This window comes from Coregonus clupeaformis, chromosome 14 (assembly GCF_020615455.1).
Source record: "Coregonus clupeaformis isolate EN_2021a chromosome 14, ASM2061545v1, whole genome shotgun sequence".
Lineage (NCBI taxonomy): Eukaryota > Metazoa > Chordata > Actinopteri > Salmoniformes > Salmonidae > Coregonus > Coregonus clupeaformis.
This window is the reverse complement of record NC_059205.1, coordinates 44,510,650-44,536,209: the sequence shown is the minus strand read 5'-3', so window position 1 is coordinate 44,536,209 and position 25,560 is coordinate 44,510,650. Positions and strand designations below refer to the sequence as shown.

Sequence of the window (25,560 nt, the reverse complement as noted above, 5' to 3'; positions counted from 1 at the left end):
TGCAAAATAATTACTTAAAAATCATACAATGTGATTTTCTGGATTTTTGTCTTAGATTCTGTCTCTCACAGTTGAAGTGTACCTATGATAAAAATGACAGACCTCTACATGCTTTGTAAGTAGGAAAACCTGCAAAATCGGCAGTGTATCAAATACTTGTTCTCCCCACTGTATATTGGTATTCTTTCTTAAAACTGCATTGTTGGTTAAGGGCTTGTAAGTAAGCGTTTCACTGTAAGGTCTACACCTGTTGTATTCGGCGCGTGTGACAAATACAATTTGATTTGATTTGAGCTTGAAGAAATCTGAAAATAATAATTGGAAAATATTGCACAGTCCAGGTGTGGAAAGCTCTTAAGAGACTTACCCAGAAAGAGTCACAGCTTTAATCGCTGCATAAAGTGCTTCTAAAAAGTATTGACTCAGTGGTGAGAATACTTATTTAAATGATATATTTCTGTATTTCATTTTTAATACATTTGCAAAAATGTCTAAAAACATGTATACAACAAAATGTGGAATAAGTCAAGGGGTATGAATACTTTCTGAAGGCACTGTACCTAATGAATATAACACAGCTTTGGCGATACCCCGCTCTCAAAAACGAATGGTTTTGACAGCTTTTAACTTTTGGAAATAAAGCTTCTCCTCCTGCCATTCTGCTCGTAAACTGATTACCAACTTTACCTACTTCATGTAAAAATGTAAAACTGCTATTGTATAAACTATCTACCTGAATATAAAGTTGAGTCCCCCTTCACCTAAAATTTATATATTAAGACATTTATTGTCCATAATTGTCGGTTACACGATTATACTATAATTGTGCCAGCCCTACATTCCACATAGGATACCTGCACATTCCAAAAAGGCTACCGGTTTACTGATTTGTGTGTAAAGTAACACAAGTACGGTTGTTTAGCTGGGGTAGAGGCGTCCTGTGGTGGCGGGACTGGGACTGAACAGGGCAGTTCGATGCGGTCGTGCAGCTTTGGCCAATTAATTATTAGGTAGAATAGAAAACCAGCAGTACTTCAGACCTCCAGGGTAGGCTTTCGATAACCCTGGAATATATTTTTCCCTAGGGTACTGTCAAATTTGTGAAAATGTGTTTCCGCCCGGTCTCGAACCGGGGACCTTTCGCGTGTTAGGCGAACGTGATAACCACTACACTACGGAAACTTAAAGGCTATAGGCAGAAATAGTCTTAAAGACCATCCATAATATCCTAAAGTAGCCCTAGCTAAGCCTATAGGATAAGTAAATTAAGTAATTTATCAAGATTATGGCTATAGCGTTATTAGTATATAGGACTAGATATTTAAATAAATGGTCAAGGATGACAATTTGCACTCACAGATATTCTTCAATCCCAATCCTTTGTATACACAAGGCCAGAGAATTTCCTGTTTAGCATTTTCATATTGCACACTAGCAAGCAAGTGATGTCCACTACAGGGCTGAGTCGGAGGGAGGGGTGGCTCACATTTCACATGCCTTATACATTTGAAGAGTGTGTGTGACCAGGCAAATGTGGCTCAGCTGTCTGCCAACTGGGAAGATAGGTCCACACATTGAATAACCTAACTAAGGATTGCCCTCAATTCATTGTTAGGATCAACTTTTGTCAGACCTCATATTATAGGGTTCAGACATTTCTATTGGATGTTTAATTAGAAGGATGTTCTGCTATGTGGTGGGGGCGCACCTAGTGGTGGAGGTCTAAAGCAGGAAAGTTGCTGAGGTTTTGCTTATTAATCCATTATGATACAGCATAGTTAACCATAGCATGTAATTGTCAAATGACTGTGTCCCTTGCTGACTTCTATTTGGAAATGTATATCCTAGGACCTGATGTTCTGTAAAAAAAAAAAGTAATAATTTAGGTAATCATTTGTGACATTTATTTGGATACAATTAGCTAATGAGGCGCGATTTCGCCTGGCAAAATGTGCTCTCTCGTCAGGACACTGTTGTTCAGAGGAGTTAGCCAACAACACACCTAACACAATCACTTCAAACACTGAAGCTGTAAAGACTGCAAACAAGCTGCACTTCGTTTCGTTTGACCTTTTTTCAATTGACATTTCTTTGTATATATCCATAAAAATGACGCCAGCTGATTCATGATTTCGACTGGCTGAGAAACGTTGCCTGCCTGCCTGTCTGTCTCATCCCGACTCCCGACCCCTACATGTTCATTACTACGGGACAGCTGGAGATCGAATTTGAATATTGAAACAATGTTGCAAATGTTGGAGAGACAGACAGCAAGGTTTATACAAATCTCCGCTATTGAAAACGAAATGTTATTCTAAAAGAAATGTGAGATAATGTCTAGATGCTTTTTATAGTGGAGATCAAGTTTATAATTTGCCTGTCTAGGTTGATGAGACAGTGGATTGTGCAGTCAGATGGAACAGAGTAAATAGGCATTTTAAAATCATAGATTTAGCGGGTGGTAACTTGTGGAATAGACGTTGGCAGGAATGCGGTTTTAACCAATCAGCATTCAGCATTAGACCCACCCGTTGTATAAACTATAATATACATTTCATCACAATGGGCAAATACAGTGTTTGTTTGATGATTGTCTGTACTGCCCAATCATATTAAGCTTAATCATTTTAAAATTACCAAATTGAGCAATCAGTGACGTTCTTTCAAACTCTGTGTTTTTCAGTTAGCTATAAGCCTCCTTAGCGCAGTAGGTAGCGCGTCAGTCTCATAATCTGAAGGTCGTGAGTTCGATCCTCACAGGGGGCAATGGCTTTTTCATGTACCTCTTTTTAGCTTTTGCAAGACTGTATTACACGTGCCCTATCCCAAAACAACTCCGATCCCTTAGCCCTACGGCCTAGGTAATTGCTTATGAGAGAACTGCAGTAGTAATCAGATTTCTTGATCCTCAGTCTGTATGACCAATTTACATTTTCATAGTAAAGTACAGATGTATACAGTGTCTGTTTTGATGACTGTTTTTGCCCACCAACTAGTTATATCTCACAGAGCCCTACTGATATGGCTTTTTCTTTGTCCGATTACGATTTGGGGGGTGGGGACAAAACCTAGCGATACTGATATATCTCCCAATATAGGCTATTGTTTTACAGTGGGGAAACAAAAAATAAAAAAATGTCACACTGAGTTCTCATAAATTGTCATCCAAAAGGGCAATTGTTAGAGAAATATGCTTCAAATTTTGATTTCGTACATTGTGACAATAATGACACATCTTTAAAATGGTTGCAAGTGTTCAGATAAGCATGAGAGTCCCTTTCTTCGTCCTATTTATTGAATATTGGTTATTGATGTATCAGTAAAAGGCTGATATCGATGTATCGGCAGGGTTTTTATAGCTCTTCCAAGCGAAGCAATACAACATAACCATAGCCCCTGTAGCCTAGGCACCGAGAGCACTGTTCGCTATAGGAGATTAGCTCCTCGCTTTGCGCTGTTTGTTCTTATGGATGTCAGCCTGATATGCTACTTCCAAAATGTGTATTGCTGGGTCTACCTTTAAGTCACACACCTTTTCAGCCCTCATATCCATACAAGTTATTACAGGGTCTGGGCTAGGGGTTGATTTGGGATTGGGCAACACTATTTTAAATAAAATTAAGTTGAAGGCAAGTATTATGTAAATTATTTCAGGGTTTCTAAAACTACTCTCAAATCTACAATCAGAATCCTTATCACAAAGGCCCTAGTCTGTCAATTTTGATGACCAATTAAAGATGCATTTGATAATGAATTGACCAATCAGAAACGCTCTATCCAAATCAGTGTTCTGAGTGACATACAAGCCTCCTTAGCGCAGTAGGTAGCGCGTCAGTCTCATAATCTGAAGGTCGTGAGTTCGATCCTCACAGGGGGCATGTTTTTTGTAAAAGAGCAATTATACAACATGACCATAGCCCCTCTGGCCTAGGCACTGAGAGGACTGTTTGGGTATAATATAGCATGTAGTAGGCAACACAAACTCATTTTCACGATTTCATTTATATCATCAGAGCACGTTTTTGCACTCATTCATAAGTTATTGCCTGATTTAGTAGAATCCTGTTGGAAATGTATGTTAAAAGTATCATTTATATTCCTAAAACAAAAGTTGAAAATGATACTGTTGTCATGGATTTTTTTTTATAGCCCAGTGTCAAAACACCTGTTTTAAATTCATAATCAATATGCTGAAATAGGTTGTGATATTTTGAAGACCAAAACATAAAAATTACTCTCTACACACACACGTCACACTTGTGTTCAGATTACTTGTATTTAGCTAAATTAGTACCTTCTAAACTGCACACGCGTCCCGTCTAAACTGGAATTGATTAGCTTGTTCTTCTGTAATCAATAGCACCCGCAAATGAATCACTCACATCAATATTGTATTGAAATCAATGGACCTGGGGCAATAACCGCGGTGACATGTTACGTTAGCACTGTTCTAAAAGACAAACCACAACTAACTTGGGTATACTGGAAATACCTGTCAAATAGGGATGTTAACAGTTAGCTGATAATCGGTTAGCTGCCGAAAATACATTTGACCGGTCATGCTCATCGGTCTATAGGATAATTTGCAGAATTTAGTGGAATTAAATTGGCGTCTGTGTATTTTCGTTAGTCGTCATGCATTTTATTTGTCACACGCGCACAGCATACAGAGCCTTGTATGAGGAGTGGAATATCCTATCACCTGTCAGACAGCGCGAAAGTAGCTCCTCACTGGAGTGAAACGTTATTTTGTAAACCCGGTCATTGCGCTACAAATAACAATCCTAAATGAAATAAATAAAAACTTTGATGGCCACGATTAAACGGAGCTATTTTTATTCCTCAATCTCAACTAGTAATTAAAGCGCTGTTTAGAACAATGTTTTCCCGCGAATTGCATTTTGGCAAATGTTTGAAAATTACGTTTTATTAGCTGTTTCATTACAGGAGTTGCATGTTCAATAATAGGCTATAGCCTTTTGACTGTAAGACGATAGGCTTGCTATTGTTGCATGTTTCAATTAAGCATAGTATCAGAGAGGAAGAGGCGATGCGAGAGGTTTCACTCTCACCAAAATCGGTAAAAAATTAGCCCAATGCGTTTCTATGGGCTTATTTTGGGCGTTAACTTGTCACCTGCCTTCCCGCTTTGGGATAACTCCCATTGTTAGGGCATAGACATAAGCATCTCATCATTATATACAGATCTCTGATAGTATTTTTTGTTGGTTACGTTTTGACTGTTTAGATTTTTTTTTTTTTTACAGATTTACAGTTTCTTGACCGTTAATGAGGGTCAGGTAGTCGGCAGCAAAATTGACCGAAATGTGCATCCCAACTGTCGATAGATGAGAACCAATTATGCATATTGCGCTGCTTTCACGAAAACTGGGAACTTGTACGTCAAATCATGACGTTAGTGATCTTAAGGTTGGAAAGTTGGAGCTCTAGAAGAGGACTAAGTTCCCGACTTGGAATTCCGAGTTGGATGACCGTTCAAAACAATTTTTTCCCAGCCTGAACTATTTTTTTTCAGAGTTCCCAGTTGTGTCGAACCGTGAAAGTCTGAGATTTCCGAGTTCTGAGCTCCCAGTTGTTTTGAACACAGCATAAACCCTAGATTGGTGATGCTATGTATTGGCCAGTGAGAGGCTTTAAAGCCACTGGTCGGCGATATTGGCACTACACAGAAGAAGCAGTCCTCCATAGGAATTAATGGAATTCTGCAGTATTTCAATTCAATGTTTCAAGGACAAAATTATATGTATTTAAGTATTTTTGTTGTTGTAGTGGGGACAGTAACATTCAACATTGAAAAAATTATACTTGAAGGATTTTTAACAAATATCTTTTTTTATTTTGTAATTTTATGTTTAGCTCACATAATATAATGTAAAAGTATGCATTAAGGTGTGAAATAGAATAAACATGGCAAAAACCAATGTAGACATTAATAAATGCATTTCTTTAGCTTCCAAAATATTTTGTACAATGGTGGGGCAGTGCCAAGTTGGAGGCGTGGTGGCTTCAAAACAGCGCCCCCTGTCAGTCATCTACACTGAACAAAAATATAAACTCAACATGTAAAGTGCTGGTCCCATGTTTCATGAGCTGAAAAAAAAAGATCCCAGAAAATGTCCATGCGCTCAAAAAGCTTATTTTGCTCAAATTTTGTCCACACATTTGTTCACATCCCTGTTAGAGTATTTTTTCCTTTGCCAAGATAATCCATCCACTTGACAGGTGTGGCATATCAAGAAGCTGATTAAACAGCATGACCATTACACAGGTGCACATTGTGCTGGGGACAATAAAAGACCACTCTAAAATGTGCAGTTTTGTCACACAACACAATGCCACAAATGTCTCAAGCTTTGAGGGAGCGTGCAATTGGCATGTTGAGTGCAGGAATGTCCACCAGAGCTTCTTCCAGATAATTGAATGTTAATTTCTTTACCATAAGCCACCTCCAACATTGTTTTAGTGGATTTGGCAGACCACGTGTAACCACGCCAGCCCAGGACCTCCACATCCAGCTTCTTCACCTGCGGGACCGTCAGACAGGGGGAGGTCGGGGTGCTGAGGAGTATTTCTGTTTGTAATAAAGTCCTTTTGTGGGGAAAAACTCATTCTGATTGGCTGGGCCTGGCTCCCCAGTGGGTTGGCCTAGCTCCCAAGTGGGTGGGCGTTTGCCGTCCCAGGCCCACCCATGGCTGCGCCCCTGCCCAGTCATGTGAAATCCATAGATTAGGGCCTAATGAATTTATTTCAATTGACTGATTTCTGTATATGAACTGTAACTCAGCTAAATCTTTGAAATGGTTGCATGTTGCGTTTATATTTTTGTTCAGTATAGTATATAAATCATTGACGAGAACATTAAAACCAGTAAATAGTGATAACACTAATGGGCTAGCCTCCTTGTGTATTTGTTTGTGGCCAGCGACTTTTATACAGAGAGCGCACCAAATTATCCACGCCATTTGAGTTTGAAAAAGAAAAATGCAAAAAAAGTCCTGCGACGGACAGGCAAATATGTTAAAAACTGTACCAAACCAAAGATATTAATCTATTTGAAGCAATCGATTTAGTATCAACTTGATGACTATGAACTTTTATATTAAGATCACCAATCTGAGGTAAAAAGGATGTTTAATGCCACTACAGTTTATGTGGTGAAAATGCAAGCTTTTGTAAGGTAGTAAATTAGCGCAATATAAAATAATTTGATATGGTAAAATAATTCAATATGTCAATTTAGGATGATAGTGTATGTTGCCCACTCACAAACTATTACAACAATTTTGTTTTATTTCTCACTCATTTAAACATTTAGGGAATTAAAAAATGCTCTCAAACTCAATTTAACCGGGCGCTCTAGACTAACGTTAGAGCTTCCATAGTGTCTGTGCAGCAGCTTGAACGTTCAACGTCCTTATTTCTAGTTAATTAGTGATCTACAAGGTTATGAATTCTAGACATAAACTAAATAAATACTAGATATAAAACAAATTGACATAATAAAAAACAGACAAAATCATGTCACTACTCTCTTGCACATTTCATATTCTTACTGTGTATATATTTTCAAACGTGACAATTTTTTACTACTTTTTATTACTTTATTGTGTGTATTTTTGATAAATGTGTATTGCACAGTTGAGGAGAGCTTGCAAGAAAGCATTTCACTGTACTGTTTACACCCTATATCATTAGCACGTGACCAAAAAACGTTGATTTCATTTGATTTGAAGCAGCTGTGGTGTAAAGGCTATTGGACACCTATGATACTAGAAAGAAGGGAGGAAGACATGGTTTTATGTGGAGGAACAGTTTGATGGAACTGTTTCATTAAAATATGTGTCACATCAGAACATGCCTCCCCTATAGATCTGCACCTGTGCAAATCATAGTATTATGGTATTACTGTGCCTCAGAGGCAGTTGGTGGGAGGAGCTATAGGAGGAGGAGCTAATTGGAATGGCTGGAATGGAATAAATGGAATGGTATCAAACACATCAAATATATAGAAACCAAATGTTTGACTTTGTTCCATTTATTCTATTCCAGCCATTACAACGAGCCCATCCTCCTTTAGCTCCTCCCACCAGCCTCCACTGCTGAGCCTCCATGCCACATGCTTGTTCATAGGCAAAGTGGAAGTTGCACACCTTTTCAGCTCTCATATCCATACAAATTATTACAGGGTTGGGGCTAAGGGGTTGATTTGGGATTGGGAAACAGTGTACTTTTTAATCACAAAGATCATGATTGTTTTGATGAACAATTATATTTGCATATGATTTTGAATTCACCAATCAGAAACGTTCTTCCACTATATGTTTATTAAATAGCTAGATGCCTCCTTAGCTCGCTCAGTAGGTAGTGCATCAGTCTCATGATCTGAAGGTCTTAAATTTGATTCTCACAGGAGGCAATGGTTTTACCCTCTCTTTAGCCCATGCAAGAGTAAAATGTAGTAGTAGGCAAATAGTGTCTGTCGGCAGTGTCTGTAGTGTTTGCTGGAATTAATCTAACGTAGCAGGCGAAAAAACACGCCTGAGCGGAATTCCCACTTTTTCAGAGGAAATGGAAGTTAGGTTGAAAATACTGTATCCCTGAAAACCGGAAACATCCGCTTTCGGTCGACTTCACGGAGAGTGGCTGTAATTATATTCCAGAACATACAAAATCATATTAAAACAATCAAATTGGCGAATGTTACATTGTAGAGATGCTACAATACAAAGTTTAGGTAATGTAGTGTATCTTGCATCTGTTTTTACCAGTATCCTGGAATCACTCAATTACTTCTACATTTTGGGGGGGATTCTAATAAGGCTACAATGTTGTTTGGTTTATTGTTTGAACAGTCACATCAACTTTGATGCATAGCCTATAGCCCTCAAACTCAACTCTGGACCTCAAAGCTAGTTCCACTGCATGTTTTTATTGTTCCCCTCTAATCAGGGACTGATATAGACCTGTGACACCAGGTGGGTGCAATTAATTCTCAGGTAAAACAGAAAACCAGCAGGCTTCGGACCTAGTAGAGTAAGAGTTGAATACTCCTGGCCTATAGCCTAAAGATCAGATCAAGGAACCAAGCAAGCTTCGTTGCCTACACAACAGTTCCCTCACGGCTACGGAAGGGATGATACAGCGCGTTACAATTTTCAAGTGGCATGGCAGTACAAGTCAAAATTTGGAGCTCACTACAAGGAGCCACCCCATTTATAACGAAAAACTACATTGTGACACTGTGCTATGCTCCGTCGGCTTATTTGCATATTCTGTGTAGACCCCTTTAGGAGAGCATTTCCCCTAACCCTTTTCCTAACCTTAACTTAATTATCTTAACCTGCTACGTTAATTCTCCTAACCTGCTGCTGCGTAAGTTCCCCTAACCTGCTACGAAAAAGTAACTTTTGGCCTTAGCTGTATCGAAGTGCCATGTTTTTAGAGAACGTCATTAATCTGCTAATATTATATGTAGGCTTTCTTTCACTTTCACTTCCAAAAACTGAATGCTCCTGTATGATATTCAGTCAAGCGTTGGTGGTATAGTGGTGAGCATAGCTGCCTTCCAAGCAGTTGACCCGGGTTCGATTCCCGGCCAACGCAACTGGATGTTTTGTTTGAATCACCATTTGAAATGAACTGTTCAAGGTCCAATGCAACAGTTTTTATCTCAGTATCAAGTAGGGCTGACACCATTTAGTCGATTGTTTGATCAATAGACTGTTGGTCGACTGAGAATTTTTTTGTCTAACAGTTGCAAAAAATAATGTTTTATGACACGTCTTGATTGACGCCTGTCTCAGTGGACTAATCCATTGCTGAAGCCCCGGGGATGGAAACAAGTTTTGGTTTATTTAATTCCATTTATAAGTTGTCAATTTATTCATTGTGTTTTGTTTGGAGCGCTCCTGTCAATGTTGAGTAAGGACGTGCATCTGATTACGCATAGAAGTAGGCCTAGGGTACCTGGCCTGCGCGCAAATGTAGGCATATAAATGTGCCCATTTGGGAATCTGATAGTATTTCTGATTATCTTTACTCACCACCACTAATGAGCTGTGGAGCTTCTCAAAGTAATTTTTTCTTCACCTCAAACAGCAAGTAAACAAAGTCTGTTTTTACATCCATTGAGAATGGCAATAGTTCCTCAATGTAGCCTATTTGAAAAATCTTTCCAGCGCTCTACCTTTGGATAACCACTCAGGATGAAAATAAATAAATAAGTAATGCTCTGATCCAGTGGAAACGTCATAAAATAGGCCTACCTGATTACTTCTTATCCCTTGCGCAAATAGCCTACAGCTGTGTCTGTCCGGAGGTCACTGGCAGGGGAAACTGAGGGTCCAGAATATTTTATACAATGTTGCAAGTTTGTTAGCTCAAGCTTCAGGCTGGACCAAGTTGATAGTTGATACAATGTTTCAAGTTCCTTGCAGACAGGCCATGTGTAGCCAATGTGATTTATTTTTATCAGGATATTTTCTTACCTTCAGGCTGCAATGTTTTTATTTGTTGGCTTTATGTAGGCTATTTTTACATAGCTGGCAATGGCAATAGAAGTTACTTTTAGATTTGTATAATTTTCATTTAGATTTAGATATCATTTTTATTAATCACTTGACAATGATTTTGAGATACGAAGACTTTATTATAAAATAAATAAAACTGTTCTACGAAAATATGCATAGGAAAATCATAACTGGCACACAGATTGGTAGAAATGGTACGATAAATTGGCACTCTAAATGGAAACCGACCCCCTGGTGTAGCCTATTACCGGCAACTTCGGGAGTGTAATGGTGCGAAGGCCAGCAGCAGCAAAGGAGGAGATTCGGGGAACAGGTTTTTTTTCTTCTGGTTAGGATATCTTGATCTCTGTCTCTCTGTTTAATAATTTGTGTGTCTTAATTATTTAATCGCAGTGTGCTTAAAGCATCAGACAAGCTCAGTAGCCTACATATAGTTTATTTAATTAAAACACATAGGGTGTGTCTACAGTTTACATACACCTTAGCCAAATACATTTAGACTCAGATTTTCACAATTCCTGACATTTAATCCTGTAAAAATTCACTGTTTTAGGTCAGTTAGGATCACCACTTTATTTTAAGAATGTGAAATGTCAGAATAATAGTAGAGAGAATGATTTCTTTCAGCTTTTATTTTTTTCATCACATTCCCAGTGGGTCAGAAGTTTACATACACTCAATTAGTATTTTGGCCCATTCCTCCTGACAGAGCTGGTGTAACTGAGTCAGGTTTGTAGGCCTCCTTGCTCGCACACGCTTTTTCAGTTCTGCCCACACATTTTCTATAGGATTGAGGTCAGGGCTTTGTGATGGCCACTCCAATACCTTGACTTTGTTGTCCTTAAGCCATTTTGCCACAACTTTGGAAGTATGCTTGGAATCATTGTCCATTTGTAAGACCCATTTGCGACCAAGCTTGAACTTCCTGACTGATGTCTTGAGATGTTGCTTCAGTATATCCACACAATTTTCCTTCCTCATGATGCCATCTATTTTGTGAAGTGCACTAGTCCCTCCTGCAGCAAAGCACCCCCACAGCATGATGCTGCCACCCCCGTTCTTTGGCTTGCAAGCTGCCCCCCTTTTCCTCCAAACATAACGATGGTCATTATGGCCAAACAGTTCTATTTTTGTTTCATCAGACCAGAGGACATTTCTCCAAAAAGTATGATCTTTGTCCCCATGTGCAGTTTCAAACCGTAGTCTGGCTTTTTTATGGCGGTTTTGGAACTGTGGTTTCTTCCTTGCTGAGCAGCCTTTCAGGTTATGTCGATATAGGACTCGTTTTACTGTGGATATAGATACTTTTGTACCTGTTTCCTCCAGCATCTTCACAAGGTCCTTTGCTGTTGTTCTGGGATTGATTTGCGCTTTTCGCACCAAAGTACGTTCATCTCTAGGAGACAGAACATGTCTCCTTCCTGAGCGGAATGACGGCTGTGTGGTCCCATGGTGTTTATACTTGCGTACTATTGTTTGTACAGATGAACGTGGTACCTTCAGGCGTTTGGAAATTACTCCCAATGATGAACCAGACTTGTGGAGGTCTACAATTTTTTTTCTGAGGTCTTGGCTGATTTCTTTTGATTTTCCCATGATGTCAAGCAAAGAGGCACTGAGTTTGAAGGTAGGCCTTGAAATACATCCACAGGTACACCTCCAATTGACTCAATTAGCCTATCAGAAGCTTCTAAAGCCATGACATAATTTTCCGGAATTTTCCAAGCTGTTTAAAGGCACAGTCAACTTAGTGTATGTAAACTTCTTACCCACTGGAATTGTGAAACAGTGAATTATAAGTGAAATAATCTGTCTGTAAACAATTGTTGGAAAAATTACTTGTGTCATGCACAAAGTAGATGTCCTAACCGACTTGCTAAAACTATAGTTTGTTAACAAGAAATTTGTGGAGTGGTTGAAAAACAAGTTTTAATGACTCCAACCTAAGTGTATGTAAACTTCCGACTTCAACTGTATATCCATGTAATTCTATGTTGGCCAAATTTGTTAATATTGATTATATCTGCGTTTTCTGCGAAAAAGAAGGTGAAAATCTGACTCACTTGTTCTATGAATGTAATTCTGTGATAGATTTTTGGAAAAACCTTGTATACCTTTTCGAACACTACTCATGTTTTTGACATGAAGGATATAATATGCTACTATTGCAATGATAACAAGACCATTGAAATGATTGTGAATTGTTTTATTCTTGTTGCCAAATACTTTATACACAAACAAAAATTCCAGAATTCTATAATACAAAATTACAAATATATTTGATTGAAATTAATCATCTTGTTAAGACATTATCCATAGTGAACAAAAAAATATATATATATTATTTATATATTTATATATATATTTTTTAAATATATTTATTTATATATATATATATATATATATATATATATATATATATATATATATATATTTGTTGTATGTATTTAGTATTTTCTTGTTTATACCTGTGTGTTGTGTTGTTAGACACGTTTAATGTAGGGATGTAAGTTGTTGATTTTTTTGTATAATGAATAAATAAAAAACAAATAAATAAATATATATTATTATTCTGCCAATATATCATGTAGGCTTTCTTTTCCTTTCACTTTCAAACGGAGACTGCTCCAGGTAGTTATTTAAAAAGCGTTGGTGGTATAGTGGTGAGCATAGCTGCCTTCCAAGCAGTTGACCCGGGTTCGATTCCCAGCCAACGCATCTTTGGTTTTTGTTTGAATCACTGTTAAAAATTAATCTCTTGAAGCTGCAATATGTAACTTTTTGGACGACCTGACCAAATTCACATAACAATTAACAAAAATTAAGCAAACTATTCGAATTTTAGCAACCAGGAAATGGCGGAGGGATTTCTGCATATTGTATCTTTAAAGGTCCAATGCAGACATGTTTATCTCAATATCAAATCTTTTACATTTTAGTCATTTAGCAGTCTCTCTTATCCAGAGCGACATACAGTTAGTTCATTCATCTTAAGCTATCTAGATGGGACAACCACATATCACAGGCATAGTAAGTACACTTTTCCTCAATAAAGTAGTTATCAGCAAAGTCAGAGCTAGAAAAATTACTTCTTAGCAAAGAGACATTTCTTAAGCAATAATTTTTGCTAGGACTGTCTGGGAGTGGTCTGAGTGGGAAGGGGAAAACTGAAATCTAGCTGTTATTGGCAGAGCGGTTTGGAATGCTTTCTTATTGGTCTATTAACTAATTTGATGTCACCAGGCAGGCCAAAACTCCCTCCCACCAACCAGGCAGGCCAAAACTCCCTCCCACCAAAACAGGCTGAAATTTCAGGCTGTATTTTCAAACGGCGCTTACACTAAAAGGGCATTATCATAATGTTCATAATTTTACAGTATTTTTCCAACCTCATAGTGTGGAAATATATAAACTCAGCAAAAAAAGATACGTCCCTTTTTCAGGACCCTGTCTTTCAAAGATAATTAGTAAAAATCCAAATAACTTCACAGATCTTCATTGTAAAGGGTTTAAACACTGTTTCCCGTGCTTGTTCAATGAACCATAAACAATTAATGAACATGCACCTGTGGAACGGTCGTAAGACACTAACAGCTTACAGACGGTAGGCAATTAAGGTCACAGTTATGAAAACTTAGGACACTAAAGAGGCCTTTCTACTGACTCTGAAAAACACCAAAAGAAAGATGCCCAGGGTCCCTGCTCATCTGCGTGAACGTGCCTTAGGCATGCTGCAAGGAGGCATGAGGACTGCAGATGTGGCCAGGGCAATACATTGCAATGTCCGTACTGTGAGACGCCTAAGACAGCGCTACAGGGAGACAGGACGGACAGCTGATCGTCCTCGCAGTGGCAGACCACGTGTAACAACACCTGCACAGGATCGGTACATCCGAACATCACACCTGCGGGACAGGTACAGAACTGCCTGAGTTACACCAGGAACGCACAATCCCTTCATCAGTGCTCAGACTGTCCGCAATAGGCTGAGAGAGGCTGGACTGAGGGCTTGTAGGCCTGTTGTAAGGCAGGTCCTCACCAGACATCACCGGCAACAAATCGCCTATGGGCACAAACCCAACGTCGCTGGACCAGACAGGACTGGTAAAAAGTGCTCTTCACTGACGAGTCACGGTTTTGTCTCACCAGGGGTGATGGTCGGATTCGCGTTTATCGTCGAAGGAATGAGCGTTACACCGAGGCCTGTACTCTGGAGCGGGATCGATTTGGATGTGGAGGGTCCGTCATGGTCTGGGGCGGTGTCACATCATCATCGGACTGAGCTTGTTGTCATTGCAGGCAATCTCAACGCTGTGTGTTACAGGGAAGACATCCTCCTCCCTCATGTGGTACCCTTCCTGCAGGCTCCTCCTGACATGACCCTCCAGCATGACAATGCCACCAGCCATACTGCTCGTTCTGTGCGTGATTTCCTGCAAGACAGGAATGTCAGTGTTCTGCCATGGCCAGCGAAGAGCCCGGATCTCAATCCCATTGAGCACGTTTGGGACCTGTTGGATCGGAGGATGAGGGCTAGGGCTATTCCCCCCAGAAATGTCCGGGAACTTGCAGGTGCCTGGGTGGAAGAGTGGGGTAACATCTCACAGCAAGAACTGGCAAATCTGGTGCAGTCCATGAGGAGGAGATTCACTGCAGTACTTAATGCAGCTGGTGGCCACACCAGATACTGACTGTTACTTTTGATTTTGACCCCCACTTTGTTTAGGGACACATTATTCCATTTATTTTAGTCACATGTCTGTGGAACTTCAGTTTATGTCTCAGTTGTTGAATGTTGTTATGTTCATACAAATATTTACACATGTTAAGTTTGCTGAAAATAAACGCAGTTGACAGTGAGAGGACGTTTCTTTTCTTGCTGAGTTTATAAACACAGGATAATCATGTTTTTTAATGCACTGAGCCTTTAATGTAAAATGGAGTTTGTTTAATTTATTTCACTTTCACTTTAAAAAACAGATCACTTATTCCAAAACTTTAGCCAAGCGTTGGTGGTATAGTGGTGAGCATAGCTGCCTTCCAAGCAGTTGACCCGGGTTCGATTCCCGGCCAACGCAGCAGTGTTATTTTTTTTTTTGGGGGGGTTCAGAATTACCCTTTTAAGTTTGATTGTATGCTTGTGGTTTTTGCTCTCTTTTACTTTAAAAGTTTTTCTATTCCAATTTCTTTATTTTTCTTTCTCTAGTCCTCATCCTATTTCATTTACAGGGCATGTGGTGCATTCCTTTGACAAAGAGCGGGGAGGGGTGGCCTAAAGCTGCACTGCCATGCGTTCTCTCGATGATTCAGGCTGCAGCACGTTTTTCTTTCAGTAAAAAGCCTTTATTTTAGATTGGGGCACATAAATCATTAACACCAACCCTCACTCACTCAGGATACTAATAATGTTTCGTAAAATCTTCATATCAACATTCACCTTTATGTTATGTCATGTGCCTCCTTAGCGCAGTAGGTAGCGCGTCAGTCTCATAATCTGAAGGTCGTGAGTTCGATCCTCACAGGGGGCAGATATTTTGTGCCCTCTTCTTATATTTCACTCATGTTGCAATTTGGAAGGCCCAGAAAATGGTCAAAGACTCCGGTCACCCAAGTCATAGACTGTTCTCGCTGCTACCGCTCTTATATTTCACTCATGTTGCAATTTGGAAGGCCCAGAAAATGGTAAAAGACTCCGGTCACCCAAGTCATAGACTGTTCTCGCTGCTACCGCACGGCAAGCGTTACCCGGAGCGCCAAGTCTAGGTCCAAAAGGCTCCGTAAATGCTTCTACCCCCAAGCCTTGACGGCTGAACAATTAATCAAATTACACTGCTGCTACTCGCTGTTTATTATATATGCCATAGTCACTTTACCCTTACCTACATGTACAAATTACCTCGACTAACCTGTACCCCCGCACGTTGACTCGGTACCAGTACCCCCTGTATATAGCCTCATTATTGTTCTTTTATTGTGTTATTTTTATTTATTTTATTTTTTACTTTAGTTTGTTTAGTAAATATTTTCTTAACTCTATTTTCTTAAAACTGCATTGTTGTGTTAAGCCTGTGTTAAAAGATGCTTAAAATGATTCAAAGACAAAAAAGCGATTGTGATTGTGTGCCAAAGGAGCTATATTTTGGTGGCCTCTGGTACATTCTAATACCTTGATTCCATCCGAAATACAGCAAAATTATTGAATTTCCCAGATTGGAAAAATGTGTTGTGGTATTGTGTACAAAGACATGACTTTACAATTAAAATTACTGAAAATGTACGAATTCAGTGTATTGTTAGTTGTTTTGGAAATTGCCTAGGTCTAGGCCTATATGATCAGGACTTTTTTTTTTACAAAGAGAACATTAAACCTATTTTAACATTTAACCTGTCTTCTCTTGAGATTAAAGTCTTATTTACAGTTGTACTGCAATATATGAATTGCCACAATGATGTATGTTCTTCCAAGTATGTATTTTATTAAAACAGAAAAATTAAGTAAATATCCCACATTAACTAATAAATTATTGGTTTGTTTTTCCAGGTTTCTGTTTTTCCCAGGTTTTTCATGTTTTCGCTCAGAAAAGCACACTTTTTAAATAGAAAAACAACACAATTGGATGTTCTAAGTCCACAACAATGCTTAAACCACATCAGGAGACCACTTTTGAGGTCTGGAAAAAATCTGAGAACTTTAGATTTTGGGTTGTAGTTGCCCTTTAATTCAAGTGCACACCTAGCAAGAGGCTGTTGTTTAGCTGTGTTTTTGTAGCGCACATGTGATGGTAGAGTTTGCAAAACAAATACCCACTGGATTGATTAAAATAATGATGATATCATATAGGCCTAGACTTTGTAGTTAACATTTAATTGAGAAGGTTTTTCGGGGAAGCCTTTCCATCTGTTTTCATTAGCATCATCGCTAACGGCTAAACAAAGTGGTAGACGTGCGCACCGCGCACCGCACACACACAGACGGGCATTCTCGTCGCCTCTTCAGAAAGTTGCAGGAAATACGAATCACTGATGCATTCTGTTCATGTCTTATGATGAACATGGGCAAATGAATACATTTTCAACACATTTAGTTGATTCCCTACTAAGGTAAATACAACAATTTAAATTGTTGAATTCCGTTTTAATGCCTGTATTCCGTGAGGACCCTAATTATCACATTTGGACCAGAATGTGGCTCTCCACTACCTATTGTTCCTGCAGTGATGATTCACCATATTCATTTAATGTTTTCACAATTTATCTGCAGATAATCGCCCAAAAGCCTAGGCCTACCAGTAGCCTATGCAAACTATGGAGCCAAATGAATGGCTCTCACGGATGCATTTCGGTAGGCTACACTGACTGACGAGACGAGAGCCACTCACTCCAGCGTCACTGTCTGGCAAGCCCCTACATCCTAGGAAAGGAAACCTAGGAAATCCTTTGGTTTACTTGTCCCGATGCAATACCATTGACATAAAACCACGTTGCATGATTTATGAATGACAAAGGGATATAGGAGATCGACTATATTCAGTCAGTTCTACACCTTTTATAAACTAGTCAACACTTGCTGTTCAGTTGTCAATCAAATCACCATAAATAGCCTACTATGCGCCACAACTGTGCGTGACTGGCTATCTGAAACGCGAAAGAAAATAAATGAATGTGCCAGAAAACAATAATTAGGCTAAGTTGGGGATTTCGACTCATCGTTACCACTTACAATGTTTTCGGAAAGTGTTCAGACCCCTTGACTATTTCCATATTTTAATACATTACAGCCTTATTCGGACATGTTTTTCCTCATCGATCTACACACAATACTCCATAATGACAAAGCGAAAATAGGTTTTTATTATTTTTTGCAAATGTATTAAAAATAAAAAACAGAAATACCTTATTTACATAAGTATTCAGACCTTTTGCAATGAGACTCGAAATTGAGCTCAGGTGCATCCTAATTCCATTGATCATCCTTGAGATGTTTCTACAACTTGATTCGAGTCCACCTGTGGTAAATTCAATTGATTGGACATGATTTGGAAAGGCACCCACGTGTCTATATAAAGTCCCAGTACTTTGTTGAAGCATATTTGGCAGTGATTACAGCCTCTCGTCTTCTTGGGTATGATGCTACAAGCTTGGCACACCTGTATTTTGGGAGTTTCTCCCATTCTTCTCTGCAGATCCTCTCAAGCTCTGTCAGGTTGGATGGGGAGCGTCGCTGCACAGCTATTTTCAGGTCTCTCCAGAGATGTTTGATCAGGTTCAAGTCCGGGCTCTGGCTGGGCCACTCAAGGACATTCAGAGACTTGTCCCGAAGCCACTCCTGCGTTGTCTTGTCTGTGTGCTTAGGGTTGTTGTCCTGTTGGAAGGTGAACTTTCACCCCCAGTCTGAGGTCCTGTGCACTCTGGAGCAGGTTTTCATCAAGGATCTCTCTGTACTTTGCTCTGTTCATATTTCCCTCAATCCTGACTATCTCCCAGTCCATGCCACTGAAAAACATCCCCACAGCATGATGCTGCCACCACCATGCTTCACCGTAGGGATGGTGCCAGGTTTCCTCCAGACGTGACGCTTGGCATTCACGCCAAAGAGCTCAATCTTGGTTTCAATAGACCAGAGAATCTTGTCTCTCATGGTCTGAGAGTCCTTTAGGTGCCTTTTGGTAAACTCCAAGCTGGCTGTCATGTGCCTTTTACTGAGGAGTGGCTTCCGTCTGGCCACTCTACCAAAAAGGCCTGATTGGTGGAGTGCTGCAGAGATGTTTGTTCTTCAGGAAGGTTCTCCCATCTCCACAGAGGAACTCTGGAGCTCTGTCAGAGTGACCATCGGGTTCTTGGTCACCTCCCTGACCAAGACCCTTCTCCCCCGATTGCTCAGTTTGGCCGGGCGGCCAGCTCTAGGAAGAGTCTTGGTGGTTCCAAACTTCTTCCATTAAAGAATGATGGAGGCCACTGTGTTCTTGGGGACCTTCAATGCTGCAGAAATGTTTTGGTACCCTTCCACAGATCTGTGCCTCGACACAGTCCTGTCTCTGACCTCTATGGACAATTCCTTCCACCTCATGGCTTGGTTTTTGCTCTGACATGCACTGTCAACTGTGGGACTTTATTTTACATTTACATTTTAGTCATTTAGCAGATGCTCTTATCCAGAGTGACTTACAGTTAGTGAGTGCATACATTATATATATATATATATTTTTTTCATACTGGCCCCCCCCGTGGGAATCGAAACCACAACCCTGGCGTTGCAAACGCCATGCTCTACCAACATCCCCTGCCGGCCATTCCCTCCCCTACCCTGGACGACGCTGGGCCAATTGTGCACCGCCCCATGGGTCTCCCGGTCGCGGCCGGCTACGACAGAGCCTGGATAGACACGTGTGTGCCTTTCCAAATCATGTCCAATCAATTGAATTTACCACAGGTGGACTCCTATCAAGTTGTAGAAACATCTCAAGGATGAGCAATGGAAACAGGATGCACCTGAGCTCAATTTCAAGTCTCATAGCAAAGGGTCTGAATACTTATGTAAATAAGGTATTTCTGTTTTTTATTTTAAGATATTTGCCAACCTTTTCTACAATCCTGTTTTCACGTTGTCATTATGGGGTATTGTGTGTAGATTGATGAGGAAAAACATTAATTTAATCAATTTTAGTAATGTAACAAAATGTGGAAAAAGTCAATGGGAATACTTTCCGAAGTCACTGTAAATGTAATATATCCGTATTTTTATTTTCCCCCAAAAAAGTCCAAAAACCAGTTTTTGTTTTGTCATTATGGGGTATTGTGTGTAGATTGATGAGGGGGAAAAAGAATAAGACTGTAACTTAACAAAATGTGGAAAAAGTCAAGGGGTCTGAATACTTTCCGAATGCACAGTACATTACATGGGACGTGCAAATTCACGAGCATCATGCTCTTTCCCTCCTCGGTGTTAAGAAATGTGACTACAACCAACCACAGCGCACACTAATTGTACAGGGAGGCGGGACAGACAGCAGACTGCGTTTCCCTGACATAGCTTTTTTTTGTGACTGACCGGTGCCTATCCTATCAGTAGATTGCTAGAAGATGCATATCGTTCATTCTAGCGAGAAACGTCTCCATTGACCAGCAAATTGAAACTTTTAAATGAAAAGTAGCCTAGTTAATATGAAGTGGATAAAGTAGCCGACTGAAATTTTGTCTGTAACCGACTGATCAGATGACAGATTAATTTACACCACTCTCCCCTACTTAGTTTTTTTGTTTTTAAGCGTCTTTGAGATTATTTGTATAATGAAAATCGCTATATATAATAAATATATTATTATTATCTACATCTTAGCTGGTTTGAATTTTGATTACTGTCCATGTTTTTTGTGTGTAAAGGGGTAGTTCACCAAATTGCTAAAATACTTATTTGTTTCCTTCCTTACATTAAAAGCAATGAGAAAGAAGAGACTGCAGTTCAGCCTTTCCCTTTTGTGTTTGTTTACGTAACCACTATCACAACCAATAATTTAAGCATTTTATAACCAGGAAACAGTAGAAAAAGCAAATAAGGAATTTGGTAATTTGTGTGAATTATCGTTATTCACAAGATACTGTACAAATGTTTTGTGTCCTGTGTGCCTTTGCGATTTCACCAGAAGAGGGCAGTAAAGTACACTAAACAATCCTATATTTGCTTCAGCATGGAGATAGTCAGAAAGTTAGATTTTTACTTCATAACAGGCAAAATAGACATTTGCAGCTGTGTGTTTGGGTAGGTTTTTCAGCGTCCATCCACTAAAATATTATTCAGTCATCTGGAATGTAATTCCTAAGACCATATAGTCCTATTTGCTAATTATTAAATACATCTGCAGAATTTTTTTATGAACGTTGTTTTATTAAGAGCATGATTTGTCAGATTGTCAATCAACTCAAGTGCCATTTGGAATTCCATTAAAGATGTACACGCAGTGGCCAGTTTATTAGGTACAACCAGTACCGAGTCGGACCCCACTTTGCCTCCAGAACAGCCTGAAAATATGATAATATTTATTCATATCTCCCCTTATTTGAACAGAGAGGGTGGGGGTCGAGCGAGAGGGGGAGAGTGAAAGCGCGCATGGCTTGAGGGAGAGAAGGAAGCATGCACGCAGTCGAACAGCGCCTGTGTTGAGTGTGGTACATCTACAAATCTTAGGCCACAATACTGTCTCAAATAAACTCAGTGTGGGACTGCCTTTATGCACTAAAACCAATAATGTGAGAACCCGATGCAGACGTCGTATCATGGACGTTTAATAGTATCAACTGCAACTTTTTTTTTGTGTCATTAATTTTTTAACCGGCCGTGAAATCATCGATTTACACTAAACCCACGGATAACTGGATTGAGATGCAGCAATGTCCCGAGGAATATGCCAACGCGTAAATTTCTGGTGGATTTTTGCAGTTATGTTTCTGGTGAAAGTAGTTGATGTTGGCGCATACAGCTGTCATGAGGTGAAGACCGCTTTCCAGGTGCGACAGATCGGCCCGCTGAAATGGGTACCGGAGACTCCTGGGACAGGTGAGTGTGTGCATTTCCCGCGGTCAGCAGTGACAGTTTACGTTTACATTTGAGTAATTTACGTTTAGCACTTTGCAGCGAGATCCTCCCGACTGTTGATCATTTTGAACTCAAATATAATAGCTTTTCTATTGCATTGCTTTCCAGGAGTTGGTTGAACTGTAGCCACCTCTCTTCTAAACTGTGTTGCTCTTGTAAATTTAGTTTATTGAAATTAGAATTATGTTGGTAAATTAGAAGTGTTAGAAATGTTAGAAGGCTAACAAAGCTACCTTGTCAACACTTTGATCAACAATATGTACATATCTGGAAAATAAGCTTGTGAAACATAGATTCACAGTCAATAATGTCATTCCTCTGGCATGCTCCTGTCAGGAGCGCACGTGGTTCTCTGTACACACTCACTGATAGAAGTCATATTCTGAGAGCCGAGGCAAAGGAATACAATACTGACAGAACCAGGTAAAATTTGTTTTATATTGGATATTCTGTGAATATTCGTTTTTTCTCTCATCAATAGCTATTGAACCAAGCATGACATGACTATGAAAATGGTATATTCTGAATCCGGAGGATGGACAAAAATCCACAGCTTTTCGGGTGGGGGTGGGGGGGGTTCTTATGGATTTCAATCTTCAATAGCTCTTAGCATGCCATGACAATGAAAATGATATATTCTGAATCGGGGAGAATGGCAAAACATTTTTGGGGTCCCAAAAAAAAAAAATGTGTAAAAGAAAAAATCTACAACCAATCTTTTCCCCACACACTTTGTCTAAGAGCTATTGAAGATATAAAAAAATAATAATAATAATTAATTCACAAAAAAACTAAAACTTACATTTTTGTCCATCCTCCCCCGGTTCTGAATATATCAGTTTCATAGTCATGGCACACTTTGTGTAAGAGCTATTGAAGATTGAAATCCGAATATCCACCGAATATCCAATATGAAATTAATTTGACCTTGTACTGACAGACACCTCCAAGGTTCTGCCACATGACTCAGGCCAGAGGGGCGAACAGCTACAGAATGATGTTATTTTATTAAAAAAATATTTTACCCTTATTTTACCAGGTAAGTTGACTGAGAACACATTCTCATTTACAGCAACGACCTGGGGAATAGTTACAGTGGAGAAGAGGGAGGATGAATGAGCCAATATTGGAAACTGAGCATGATTAGATGGCCATGATGGTATGAGGGCCGGATTGGGAATTTAGCCAGAACACTGGGGTTAACACCCCTACTCTCCCCTGTTTCCAATTGGCTTATACAGTGATCTCACCGATTAGAAATAGGTCTACAAAAGTATAATATGTTCACACATGTTGCACAAGGGAAGGTTATTAGTGCTTTGGACAGGTGTTTTGCTCTAGGCATTTGGCACTAATCAAGAATTGGCATACTAAAGCAAATAACATTTCTAACTGAATTTGGATTTCTTATTGTGGGAGCATGCAACTGTTATATAGTAATTATATAGTCTACTAGTAAGACTTTTTTAAACAACATTTGTTAAATGTATTAATCACAATTCAATCAGGCCTACTGGAATCAAGATCGTATGGGTTTTTAATATCCTAATTTCCCTTTTAAAATCATGGAAAATATAGTATGGGTTTGTGGAGGTGCAAGGAAAGATGAGGGGGACTAATTAAAACATTTATTTATTTATCTCACAGCCAAGCATCCCTGTATCAACTCAGAAATAATATTGAATACATCACTAGAATCTTAATATATTTGCTATTTCACAGGGCCAACAGAGCTGCTTATCAAGCAAACATTCTGTCTTGAGAAATTAATAAATAATTGTTTTAAATAGCTTGGCAGGTTGCTCAACAAAGATACATTTTATAAACATTTTTTAGTCATTTAGCAGACGCTCTTATCCAGAGCGACTCACAGTTAGTGAGTGCATACATTTGTTTTTTTTCATACTGGCCCCCCATGAGAATCAAACCCACAACCCTGGCGTTGCAAACACCATGCTCTACCAACTGAGCTACACGGGACCTGTGGCTTCTGAAGCCCAAGCTCTGAGCCAGAGAAAACCAGAGTGAGGGGAGAGAGTCTCATAAACTAGAATCTATGTAGAGACATAGTGTTACTGAGGTTTTCCTCAGTTTCAAGACTGTAAATCAGATTTCTTAGTAATTCCACGGCTGCATATGATGCTGAGATCTGATGCTTTTGGACCTATTCAGAACAAATATGAAATGGGTCATGGGAAAGGAACTTGAGTGCAAGTTTCAGACTGATACAGGATAGTCTTTTGGACATCATCTATCTAAGAGCATGTCTCCATATCTGTATGGAACATTAGGCAGACAGTAGCATTAGTCTTATGGAGGTTTGGCTACACCACAGGTCCATGGTTAGCTTTGTTGGTTAGCATATAATGACTGAGATTAGGAAAACGGATCCTAGATATGTTTCGGATGGCATAAACTATCTGGAGCAAGCAGGGAAGACTGTGGTTTGGGCTTCTATCCAGCTATGTTGATTTGATTCAAAACTCATTCCCTGGGGAGAGCTGGTGTGGAGAGAAACAAAACACTTATCATCACCAAGGCTAACTACACTCCTGACACTTATCATCACCAAGGCTAACTACACTCCTGACACTTATCATCACCAAGGCTAACTACACTCCTGACACTTATCATCACCAAGGCTAACTCCACTCCTGACACTTATCATCACCAAGGCTAACTCCTACTCCTGACACTTATCATCACCAAGGCTAACTCCACTCCTGACACTTATCATCACCAAGGCTAACTCCATTCCTGACACTTAACATCACAGAGGCTAACTCTACTCCTGTCTCTCGTCTCTTCTCTGTGGTTCTGTTTCTCTTTGGGATGTATGTGTGGTAAACATTTTCGGTCTCTTTCCTTCTCACGGCCTTCACATGTGAAAATAATACAAAGGAATGTTTAGAAGACAAGGCAGTTATCATCACCAAGGCCAACCGAGCCTCTCCTCTCGATTCTGCTCTTATTATTCCATCTTTCAAATATTTGCGGTAACGTCTTCATTTCTCTAAGGCCTTTGGAAAGTTTGGGAAACAGAAATAATGTTAGCCTTAAAAAATCCTGACAGTATTTCTTGGTTTCTATGCCCGGATTGATCCTGTTTCAATTGAATAAGAACATTGTGGACGTAAAAAGCGTTTTGATCCCGGGACTTCCCTCTCAGAGAAACCATAGTGTGTCTTTTGAATCGGAGCAGAGGGCTAGCGGCTTCCAAAGATGACTCAGAGTCATGTGACATCTAATACCTACGTGGACACAAACCACAGCCACTGGCAGGCCATGTCTCACTGTGCGCCACATATAGGGGTAGAGGCCACCACTGCATCACGGCGTCTGACTCTGCATGCCGTAACAGGGAGAAGAGCAACAGATAGCCGCCCGTCGAACATACCTAGAGGTGCATCCAAACCACTC

The 25,560-nt window shown here is 39.7% G+C and overlaps 1 protein-coding gene and 7 non-coding genes across 9 annotated transcripts in view; 7 read left to right on the top strand and 1 right to left on the bottom strand.

Moving 5' to 3' along the window:
* Positions 1–1,109: 1,109 nt before the first annotated feature.
* On the bottom strand, positions 1,110–1,182 carry trnav-aac. Its single transcript has one exon. It is a non-coding gene; the product is annotated as a tRNA-Val (tRNA).
* A 1,511-nt stretch (positions 1,183–2,693) lies between these two features.
* On the top strand, positions 2,694–2,766 carry trnam-cau. The gene has a single exon. It is a non-coding gene; the product is annotated as a tRNA-Met (tRNA).
* A 1,039-nt stretch (positions 2,767–3,805) lies between these two features.
* trnam-cau lies at positions 3,806–3,878 on the top strand. The gene has a single exon. It is a non-coding gene; the product is annotated as a tRNA-Met (tRNA).
* A 5,674-nt stretch (positions 3,879–9,552) lies between these two features.
* On the top strand, positions 9,553–9,624 carry trnag-ucc. Its single transcript has one exon. It is a non-coding gene; the product is annotated as a tRNA-Gly (tRNA).
* A 3,572-nt stretch (positions 9,625–13,196) lies between these two features.
* Positions 13,197–13,268, top strand: trnag-ucc. Its single transcript has one exon. It is a non-coding gene; the product is annotated as a tRNA-Gly (tRNA).
* Positions 13,269–15,556: 2,288 nt separating this feature from the next.
* trnag-ucc lies at positions 15,557–15,628 on the top strand. The gene has a single exon. It is a non-coding gene; the product is annotated as a tRNA-Gly (tRNA).
* A 377-nt stretch (positions 15,629–16,005) lies between these two features.
* trnam-cau lies at positions 16,006–16,078 on the top strand. The gene has a single exon. It is a non-coding gene; the product is annotated as a tRNA-Met (tRNA).
* A 5,623-nt stretch (positions 16,079–21,701) lies between these two features.
* Positions 21,702–25,560, top strand: part of LOC121580858 (glypican-5-like) — a 242,452-nt gene continuing 238,593 nt past the window's right edge. For both annotated transcript variants that reach the window (XM_041895964.1, XM_041895962.1), the window contains exon 1: positions 21,702–22,101. In XM_041895964.1, coding sequence (XP_041751898.1) covers positions 21,936–22,101 — 166 coding nt within the window. In that variant the 5' untranslated portion in view covers positions 21,702–21,935. The remainder of the gene's footprint in view (positions 22,102–25,560) is intronic.